The 11448-nt window shown below is 39.4% G+C and overlaps 1 protein-coding gene and 1 long non-coding RNA gene across 4 annotated transcripts in view; one reads left to right on the top strand and one right to left on the bottom strand.

Annotated features, from left to right (window-relative positions):
• Positions 1-11448, top strand: part of LOC120386224 — a 19616-nt gene continuing 8168 nt past the window's right edge. Inside the window, exon 1 of the long non-coding RNA XR_005589596.1 lies at positions 1-76. This is a non-coding gene — a long non-coding RNA (uncharacterized LOC120386224). The remainder of the gene's footprint in view (positions 77-11448) is intronic.
• The window catches only part of PPP1CC (protein phosphatase 1 catalytic subunit gamma), a 27273-nt gene continuing 19249 nt past the window's right edge, over positions 3425-11448 (bottom strand). For all 3 annotated transcript variants that reach the window (XM_039505307.1, XM_039505308.1, XM_039505310.1), the window contains 4 exons: positions 6955-7059; positions 5053-5276; positions 4596-4730; positions 3425-4115 (listed from right to left, as the gene is read on the bottom strand). In XM_039505307.1, the coding sequence (XP_039361241.1) occupies positions 4026-4115; positions 4596-4730; positions 5053-5276; positions 6955-7059 (554 nt within the window). In that variant the 3' untranslated portion in view covers positions 3425-4025. The remainder of the gene's footprint in view (positions 4116-4595; positions 4731-5052; positions 5277-6954; positions 7060-11448) is intronic.

Genomic DNA, 11448 nt, shown 5'->3' with positions numbered 1-11448 from the left:
GACCCCATGCTTCAGCAGAAGTCTTGAAGACTGTTGCCCCCCCCCCAAGCCAAGCCTGATTTTGGAATAGCAGCAGGTGAGCTCTGAAAGGTATTAAGGGAATGTGTCTACTGGCAGTCAGTTTAAGACAGACTATTTAGGGGCTGTCACAGATTCACAGGGTTAGTGCTATGCCCCAGCCTTTGAACAGTTGCCTAGGAGTACCCCTTTAGTGGGGGCGGGGGGGGGGGAAGGTTGGTCACACCCTGAGCAAGATTCACCAGGCAGGCATCTACATAATAGGATAAGATTTGTTGTACTCACCTCAAGGCAAGGCCCACCACATCTTTATCTGTGGAAAATTTGTTTCTTTCAAGGAATGTAAAACACACCCTGGATACATGTTGCCAATTATGCATAAATAAAAATCTTTCAAGACTGATGCAGGTAACCAGCTGAAGCCTAAGTTTTGATTATAGGGATTGTCAATGCAGAGGTGCCAGTGTTGTAAGCGTACTGAGGGCAATGCAGGCAATCTTGTTCTCCCCATGGGTCATGAAGGAAAGGTGATGGGGAGGACCTCATGGCCTGAAAGGACAACCAGGACTAGCCCAAGTCCCTGCACATACAAGCTGTAGGAAAGTACATCTTTTAGAAAGGTATCTAATTTTAAAAACTCCCTAGTGATGGTGATGACTCCACCTCTGCTGTAAGATATTCCAATGTTTAATTATCCTCACTGCTAGGACATTGTCTTATTTCAAGGCTAACTTCCAACTCCCAGCCTGTGGGCCTGGTTATGTCTGTCAACACAAGTGAAGAGCTCCCCCCATTAGATATCTTGCATGTGTCAGTACCTACAGTACTTAAGTCACCTCTTAACCTTCTCTTTGGTAAACTGCATAAATTGAGCTCCTTAAGCCTCACATCCTAAGACGTGTTTTCCAGGTCTTGGATGACATTTGTTATCCTCCTTTGAACTTTTTCCACTATTTCCACATTCTTGCAGTCATCTTGTAGCAGTCTTACCAGTGCTGTCACAGGCCTTCAAGAAGTCCATGTATACATCAACATAACTGCCTTTATCAGAGTTGTAATTTTGTCCAAAGAGACAAAATGGATTTATTTTCTACTCCCCTATTCAATGCAAGTAGAAAATAAGTTGTAAATATTACAAGGTTAAAACACATATGGTATGATAGGAACTTCACCCTGAGATTTTCCTAATCAAATCTCCATTCTGACTTACATTAAGCCAGGGCTACATGACCCAACTCTATTGGAGGAAATATCAGGCAAATGGTTCCCAGCTGTGATGTGGTAAGGCTGTCTCTGATAGGAGCAAGAAGCCTCCATTCCTGGTTCCCATGTGCTCTAGTAAGAGAAGCTCAAGTCTGAGTAATACTCAAAATATAATCTTAAATATTGCATGTCCCTGTTAACTGTCTTAGCTAGTTAGTGCTCACCATATTACTCCAGTATTAGCACTGTATCCCATTAGATGGGCATAACAGGGAGAAGAGATGAGCCTCAGTAGATGCAGAGACTTACCATGATGGGCATGGAATAAGAACCGTGCCTTGCTGCAAGTTCTCTTATACAAAACTGATAAGGGGAAAAAAAACCTGTCACTACTGCTTCTTATTCCCCTTCATATGGAGAAGGTATCTGGTACTAAAGGGATGTTTTAACCTATCTGTAAGGCCGAACAAGAGCCAATGGCTAGAAGTTACAACCAGACAAATTATAGTTAACATTTTTTGCCTTATTGCGAACAGCTAGGGTGATTAGCTATTGGAACAAGCCACCAAGGAAGTGGTGGATTCTCAATCTGTTGGAGTCTTCAAATCAAGATTAGAGGACTTTCTCAAAGATATGCTTTGCTCAAATGCAAGTTATTGGGCTCATGGATCCCTTCAGTCCTATCTGCTGAGTCCAGTCGCCTGCTATCACAGCCAACCCCACTCATATAATCCCTTTCAGATTGGAGTAACAATGAAGTTCTTCAGTCTCACTCTTGTATAACACAGGCTAATGATCTAATGGTTCCTTCTGTCCTTAACATCTATGAATCTAACATTCACAGTGATGGAGACTTGTTCTGTAATTACACAGCCAGATAACCAAAGACTTATATAGGAGCTAAGTTCTTCCTGACAAAGCTGTTTGAAAGAAGGCTGGTGGTACAGGACAAACTAGTTTATTCTACTTTTAAAATCCTACTCTGCAAGGTCTTTCAGAAAAAATGTGTGGTGTATTTTCCCCATTAGCATTCTTATCAGGGAACTTCATCACCAGAAATTTACTATCATTTAAAGCTTTGGGCTTTAACTATAAACCTCCACTCCCTCAGATTATACTGCTACTAAATGGAAATACACTATACTAGTAAAGCCTACTGAAGATATGAGGCCAAGTTTTGGGCTGCAAAGGTGAAACTGGGGGCGGAGTATCAAAGTTTGAGGGGAAAGCAAAATAGCACAGTTCAAGGCTGCAGGAAGATCTTACAGCACATTCTTTCCCCATTCCACTGGAAGGCAAACAAAACTGTCTAGGAGTTGTGTTGCAGCTATCTTGATCTATGGAAGACATTATAAATGTTTAAGATGCCTGTATTTTTAGTGACAAATTTAGAACTTAAGATTTACTTTTATACTATACTGGATCTACAGGAGTGTGTCTAGCAAGTTAGTCTGACAGCACAACTCTCCCATCTCGCTTTTAATTGGGAGGCACTCAAGTTTTACATGTAAGCATGATGAATCTATAGCAAGACCTTCCCTTTAGAAACATACCGCAGGTGTGTGAAGCTCAGACATAATTCCAAGTTGAGTTTGTGGGTTTCCAGATCAATTTATTGATCTAATTTAACCAAATCTTCTGATAACTCTGGTGTGTATTGTGCTGATAAACAGACACTGAGAAGATTTAACAATTTCTTCATTTAATAAGTGAATTATTTTCACTACATGGTATTGTACACGGTCATCTGTTCAAAAAAAGATTAACAGTTTTGTTTTTAAAAACGAGAGACTTAGATTTGTATAAACTGGTGAACAGAAATAACTCCTGTGCTTGGCTGGTTAGCAAGTTATTTTCTACGCTTCTTTGCAGAAGCAAGTCTTTAGGCCAGAAATGGACAAATTCTCAGGCAGATCTAGAACCATTTCCACACGTTACTGCTTTCTGGAACTGGCTGCCCCAGGACAGCTGCAACTGTAAGAAGGTTCACTCAGTAGAATATATTGAAATTGTACAAAACGTCTTTACCTTTACCATTAATAGCACAAACAGCACAGCATTACAGCTTGCTATTGAAAGTCAAAACTTCCTTTTATGTCCAAGAGAAAGGCATGAATGTAAAGTCCTGCCAATTCATCTTGATGTGTTGTGTAGATACAGCTTTTTAAACAGAAACTTTGGCTTCAGGAAAGAGACACAAACATTTAAAATAATGGCTTTAATTTTCATTTAAAGCATATGGGAGGGGAAGTGTGCTTTAATTAAATATACATCATACCAGTGATGCTGGTCAGGTTGAGGGTTATTTCTTATGTTGACAGCAATAAAACTAATGTGTACATGACAAGACATTAAAAGAAAAGCAATCCCTTTAAAACAAATTTTTAAAGTAAAAAAAGTTCACAGTGGTTTGTATAAACAGTATGTAACTTCAGACAATAACAAATTTCTAATCTCACAGCACACTAGTGCCCTCTTTAGTTCCTAAAGAAGAAAACAAGCATTTACACTACGCATTGTACAGATTCAAAAAAGTCAGTTGTACAATTACCCATAATGACAGGATAAGATGCTGTGGAGTGTACAGCTGTAACACCGACATGAGGGAAGTTTTAAAAACTCTTCTTGGGAAGGGAGAAAAGTCTTTCATTTGCTGTTACAACCAGCAAATACCATTCATTAAATCAAAATGAAAAACCACAACACGTTATCTATTTTGAGCAAGCCGAACAGTACACGTTACAGTTTTAAAAATGGAGGTTATATACTATAATACAAGTCCCAACTAGGCAGTACCAAATTTACTATTTCTTCGCTTGTTTTGTGATCATACCCCTTGGTGGCGTTACAGGTCTGCTAGCATTAGGCTTCTTTTTCTCTGCAGGTTTCAAAATCTGAAAAGACAATTCAGCCATTTACTATGGTGCTTTAGCCGCAAATAACTAGCCAATCTGCTAATTTGCTTGTAAAAAACATCATACATGATGAGTAAAGTCAGCCACCAGCTCTGCATGCTCAGTGCTAGGAGTAGTGTGCTCCCTGCCCACCTAACAGTTATGCTAGTACTAGACCAGACGATCTAGAATCACGTGACAGTAAGAGTCAGGAAACAGACGAGACTTCAGTTGGAAAATCTAATTCAAGGTGAGAAGTGTGCTCTACTTTATGCCAATGTGGACAGAACCTAAATCCTTTCTGAGAAGAGAAAGGGTAACTGAACTGAATGTAGCCTTTCCAGCCACCTTTCACTTTTGTAAAAAGTCTATTTGCAGTGAGAACTATTTCTATAATAGTGGGGTTTTTTTGGTGTTTTTTTCTTTTTCTTTAACTAAAAAAGCAAATTCACTAAAGGGCAAAATCTTAAGATACTGTACCTGAAAAGAGCACATTAGAGTTTCATCCACACTCATCATGGCACCAGCATTGTCAAATTCTCCACAGTAATTTGGGGCAGAAAACAGAGTTACCAATTGCCTTTTTGCAAAGAACTCATACCCATCTTCAACCACCTTTAAGAGAAAATTAGCTCTATTAGAGTAGAACAATTTCTTACCACAGTCATGTAACTATTTCTCAAATGACATGCATCTAAGTCAGCCCACATACAGCTGCAAGATGGTATGACTGTCTAGCACAGACAACTGTGGAAGAGCCATTTAAGCCGAGACAACAGAAGTTTTAAATTAAGTAGCTCAGAACAGAATTAGGAATGGATACTGGGCCCACTCTTGGGGTGTGATCTATTAGCAATGAAATTGTGGGACTCTGCTGAGGCACTAGGATCCCACTGGGAGAACAGGGCCATGGATTGTACTTGTAAAATTAAAATACCTGATGAGCTCTACATATAAGATCCAAATCATGTTTATGGAGAAACTTTGCAACCACTTCAGCACCAAATGTGAAGGACACTCCTCTGTCATTTTCACCCCATCCTAAGACGTCTTTGTCAGGGTCAGACCATAACAGATCACAAAGAAGACCCTGATCTGGTACATCAGTGGGGCGCATAATTCGCCGAATCTGTTCCATTGACTGAAGGTCTGGCGACAGGCCTGTTAGGAGTTTTAAGGTGTATAAATGGTTAGTGTTTTACTCAAAGTATGTTCCACACATTAATAAACATTTTGACTCATCTATTAAGACACAAAAAGCCTTAAAGTCCATCCTGTTGATTTGCTGGTGGCGATTAGTATCTATCTAGTTTTATGGTGATTCTTAATTTTTATCCAATTTTAAAAGCTTTCTGTAACAGGGTGGTCTGTCACCATCAAGAAGCAGTGGGGCGCAGGGCCAGCCAACCCTATTCCATGACATGGCCTCATTTAAGGAAAAAAATGCAAAGGAGTGGCATGCAAGCCAGCAAATGACTACCAAGTGTTATACAGTAAAACATGACAAAGCCCAACTGTTGGGAGGCGGGGGAACAGGAGAAGAAGAGGGTGAAAAGCCTGGTGAGGAGAAGCCTGACTGTTGAAATACAGCACAACCCAACAAGGAAGGCTAAAACTTCTTAACTAAGGGGAAGGAACTGAGTGGCCTACAAGCATGAACTGGAAGTCTCAAGTTGGACAGGCTGGGTCTGAAGGGCTAAGAGATACACTATTGTATAACAACTTAATAAATTAGACTCCAAGGAGGGGGACATTACTTTATGTAGCCCAGGCTTTAAATGAATTATTGGGAAAAATCAGGAAGGGAACTGAGTGCAGGGTACTTTGAAGGGCCACACCATGCCACAAAGAGGTTTAAGTGACTTGTCTTCACAGCTTTACGATTTAGCAGAAACAGTGGCCTATTGTGCATGTTCATATATTTAAGTATAAGGATGAGAAAGGTCACTTCCACATTTTACAGAATACTTCATTCTCACTGCTTAATATTTGTGAACACCTACAAAGTGTGCCTTTAAGACACAAACTGAAAGATATTTAAATAGTAGAACGAATACTGTACTTGTCAGATTGTTCAGGCATAGTAACATAAAATACTAAGATGGGGAGATATACTAAGTTACTGTAACACTAAGTAATATTCATACTATTTTTCACTGTAGTGTCTAGGTAAGCTATAATTGTTGCAAATTATAGACAGATACCAATAGGCCACATGTCACTGCTAAAATACTTGGACTGTTTTACACATTAGACCCATTCAATTATTGAAGTGGTATAAACAGCTGTAAAAAAACCTAGCTTAAATACACTTCAAAAAGGGTAAGACTGACTTTTAGGAGTAGACTAACCCCTTGGTATGTCCTGGGGGTCCCCTCAATGACCAGGAATTTATTGTCCTTTGTAGAATCTATATAGGACTCTGAGTCCATCTATTCGGCAAATTACATAGATTCTCTATCTGAAAGGCGAGGTGAGTGCAGATGAACTTCTATAGAACAGGAAAAGCAGACCGCCATATATCCCCAATGATACTAAACTACTTGCTCAATTAAGTATTTCAATGCCTAAAAATAAGCGCTCTGGAACTTGCTGCATGACAATCTATTTAGGGTTGATTTACTTAACTTACCCTTCAATATCCAGCTCAGTGCATGAATTGAGCCTCCTATATTCCCCCCGGGAGAACAGGTGTTCCAGAATTTCAGCAACGAGGATTAAACCAACAGGGAGTCATTTTCCAACTATGCAAAATGCATAAACACAAATATGGAACTAGCACACCTAGAAGTAAGAGATTAGCAATCACTTGAGTAACCACTAGAGAAGCACTACATACCTCCATGACAGCAGAATATTTTCTCATCCACAATGGCTGCAATTGGTAAACAGTTGAAACAGTCTGTAAATGTTTTCCACAGCTTAATATTATATCTTCTTTTACCTACAAAAGTTTTAGGGGGAAAAAACCCAATTAATATGGTCTCCGAATGAGAACTAGAAAGGATCCAACAACATTACAATACTACTATTGCTGTCTTAACTTTGCCGCGGTGTAGAAATGAAGCCTACACACACACACAGCTCCTCTTAGACGCAATGCATTTTACTGCTGATGAAAAAAAGTTAAGGGGTCTCAGACTGTAGCGAATTCAGAAAAGCCAAGTGGCTCTTAAAGGTTTCTTTTGGAGTGGTAGGAGTTTCCATGTGTAGAATGAGACTGACCTTTTATAGATTAGGGCCAGATTCTCTGGCTTGTTCCACTTCCATTGCATTGCTCATACCTTCTCAAACAGGCACAGAGCCAGTTCAACCAACTCCTACTCTCCACCCTCATGCAGCCCCAATATAGAGGCATTTTGGGAGTATGCTGCACTCTGGAAATACATAACTGAAAGACTGTCCCTTGGAAACCACTGTTGACTAGTGTTCAGAGCAGCCTTGAGACTACTCTAAACTTAGCAGGGACTGTACCTGACCAAACAGTCAAGAGAATCAGAGAGCTGCAACTGTCTCCATAACACCCCTCTACTCTACTGTACCCAGTTGAAGCTAAGCTTAGAAAACCTGGACCTAAAATTTAAGCACACAAAAAACCCAAGAAGTTGTGTTTATACAAGTTATCCTAAGCAGCACCACAGAGGTGCATAGTGTTTTATATAAAAACATCTCAGACTAATCTATGTTGTCCAACAGTGAGTATGTAGAAGATTTAAAAGTCTCATTAATTCATCCAAAGAATGTTCTGGATGAATGAGAGAAAGTTGGAAGAGACCCTCACTCCCATATGAAGTCTATTGTATTTTGCATTAAAAGTATCACGTAAGCAACTAGCAAAGCAAATGACCCACAACACAAACAAGTTTAGGGCAAGATAGCATGTTTTCCCCATATTTTCATTCAACTCTTTAAAAGTGAAGTTATCCAGCTTGTTAGGTTTTTGGTTTGTTTTTTTTAATTACACCCCAGAAGCCTTTTAAAACGTAACTTTAAGTACATTAAAGTTATGATTAACCGAGCACTTGTTTAGAGACATTCTTAGCATAGATCAAATATATTCAGAGTTTATTTTGCGTACTGACCCCCTAAAGTTGGGCAACTTGTGTATGGAATTATGTTAATATTTACATTATATACTTACATAGTCTTTGTCCTAAAAGAGCCTAATTAATATAAGAATCAACACTTTCTCCCAGTGGCAAGTGATAACAGTATACAGCAACACTGTATGTGGTTCAGAGTTTACCAAAAGCTACCCTCAACACCATGGTGAGATACTGGGTCCACACCAACACTCATCGAGAAAGGCCGCCTATTGAATTAGCAATCTAATTTCATGGGCCACCTAGGTTTTCCATCCATACACATACTGTCCAAACTGCTCAGCATGCAATATCAAATCAGATCACAGCACAAGATAATATAGGACAAGGTACTCCCGTCATACTAACATTTTGGTATATAAACCTAAATTATCTTTTTCCGAGTTCAGAGGACACCAGTACGCCTCAATTGTATCAAAAGTAGGGGGTTCTTATGACTTTTAAAGTGTTTTAATAATGAAGAATCTAAGTTATGAAGCCAGCTCTATGAAGTGGGGCGAAACAAAAAACCTCTATTTTCTGCACAATTTGTATCCTGCACAATTTGTAACCTTATTCTCCCCATAGTATAAAAAGGGCTAAAACTTAGAGGTAATGGTTCTCCAAGCAAAGTTTATATTTTGAAACAGCATATCACTTTAAAAATCAAATGTATATATTGTGGACAGCACAGATGAAAAAAATTGTCTTTATGCGTGCTTTTAGTCCACACACAGCCAACAGTCAAGGTCACAAGGCACAATAACTAGGAAAGCTGCACTCATTTAATCAATTCCATTTGAAAGGTTGTGTAATTACTGATCATGTTCTGCTTGAAAAATGTTAAAGCAACAAGCACATCACAGTTTCTATCCTACTTTCATATAGTTTCCATGAACATTCTTTTTAAGAGTATTGTTGCTGGTTGCCAAATTTACCACCAAGATCAAACTTGCCAATCTGATAGATCTGAACAAGACATGAAAGATTCCACATTCCATTGCCAATCTATGAATATTTAAATCTTAAGAGTTTTCTTTTAATAAGCCAGTAGAAGTGAAATCAAAACCTTTCCAATGAGATTTCCCATAAACAAGTCACTTGTCATCAAGATTATTTTCACCAGGAGACAAGAATGCCAGTAACAATTTTAGTTTAGAAGTAAAACTGCAAGCCAAAGACAAGTCAATTTTAGTATTTATTGTTCCATTAGGATGCACAAAGATAGCTTCAATTCTCCCCCTGCCTCCAAAATATATACAATATTTGAAATGTATCAGATCCTTACTGTCTTCCAAAGATCACAGTCAAGGTCTTCCAACAAAGGGAACAGATGAAATGTGTCAATTCTGTAATCTGAGCTGCCTCTGTCTCCTCTAATGAGAGGGGCAGCAGAGGGTGGATAAAATCTGATGACTTTAAAAAAGTCGACTTATCTGAATTAAATAAAAGTTCATTTAAAAAAATTACCTTTGAATTTAATAATCTATTAAAATTAAATACAAAAAAATTAAGTATTTGCTGCCAAGTTTTAAAGAAAGCCAAACCACTAAAGTGGTGGAAGTCACTGACTAAGCAACTGGAACCAGATATCACTGAAGTGCTAAACCAGCTTTTGGATGGCAGTAGCCACTTCTACAGGTGCAGAAAGATTTTTCCCTTCATTTCAGTTTATTCTGCTAATTGAGTTTTATGATTAGTTCATTTGAAGTTAAGAAACCAACTGGAAGTTGAAAAAGCTGGGAAGCTTGTTTTTGTCTTCCAATCTATGAAAAAAATAGGTGCGAGGATGAGATCTACTAGGTTGAATCTCAAAAAACATAGGATAGGATTGGACCCAGTATGTTTTAGCTCCACTACAATCCACAAAACTCCCACTGAACTCTGTAGATGCCTACATTCATTTGACACCTATGTTTTTGCTGCAAGAGTTCCCTAGGAGCTTACTGTTTCTGTCTCTGGGAATGCCCACTACTGCCTCGTTCTATGTGTCTGGAGTCCTAGTGCCTGCCAAATTCCCAAAGCAATTCCTGAACCAGGTAAAGACAGGTATTTGGCCACCTAAATCGTGTATACGGCCCAATCTGGTAGGCATGCTCAGAGGCTGTTTATAGGATTGGATTTATTCAAAATCCAGATGGAAGAGAAAATCCAGCCAACAGAGGTGGCACCTATCTTGTAGGTTTTAGCTAAATAGTTGGTGCACTTGCCTGGGTTGTGGAAAACCCAGATTCAATTCCCCCATTCTCTGCCAGGAGATAGAGGATTTGAACAGGGGTCCTCCCACCTCTCAGGAGAATTCTTTAACCAGTGAATTATGAGATATTCTGATGTGGGGCTCCCTCAGTCATGCTATTCAACTGTAGATAAACAACAAAAGTGTCTCTGGAGCATGGAGGGGGGAGAATTGAACCTGGGCTTCCTTGATCCCAGGCTAGTACTCTGGGCTAAAAGTTATTAGGTGGGCAGCACCATCACCATGTATGTTAAGTTATATCATTGCTTAAATACATTTTTATAGATATAGCGTACCCTACTGGTTCATGAAAGGAAGCATCAAATTTAGTGTAAAGGCTATATTTAGTTACAAATGGTTACCAAAGAAAACCCAACCTTTTTAGTTATTTTCCTAAAGAAAAGTACAAATGCATATCATGCTGTATCACTATTCAGGTCCTCCTGAAAAGCGGAAATAAGGATCAGCTATTTCTAATATAAACAGTTTTGTAAAAAGTCAAATCTTGTATTTATTGTATGATAAGCAGGGTATAAGACAGGGGTCCCCAACGCGGTGCCCGCGAGCGCCATGGCACTCGCGGGGGCATCTAAATGCACCCGCATCCTGCCCGGCGGTCGAGCATCCACCGAAATGCCGACGAATTTCGGCGGCGATGCCTCTCTATGACACCGCTTGGAGCTGACAAGCGGCATCATTGAGAGGCATCGCCACCGAAATACCGCAGAAATTCGGCTGCATTTTGGCGGATGCTCGACCACCGCCACGGTCCTTCGTCTGGCGCCCACCAGACAAAAAGGTTGGGGACCACCGGTATAAGATAAAGGACCATTCGCTAAAGGATTTACAATGTAATTACACACAAGTTTTATACTTCAGAGAAAAGGTAAATATTTTTGTGCTGCAATTTAGAATTTCTATCTAATACAAGATTAGATAGGCTTACAATTTGAACTTTAACACAGTGTACAGAAGTGAGAGCTGTGATCAAATAGGAATAAAATTATACCAGTCA

Source organism: Mauremys reevesii, linkage group 18 (genome assembly GCF_016161935.1).
Source record: "Mauremys reevesii isolate NIE-2019 linkage group 18, ASM1616193v1, whole genome shotgun sequence".
NCBI classification, from domain to species: Eukaryota; Metazoa; Chordata; order Testudines; family Geoemydidae; genus Mauremys; species Mauremys reevesii.
The sequence above is the reverse complement of the archived record's forward strand: the minus strand, read 5'-3'. Positions and strand labels throughout refer to the sequence as shown.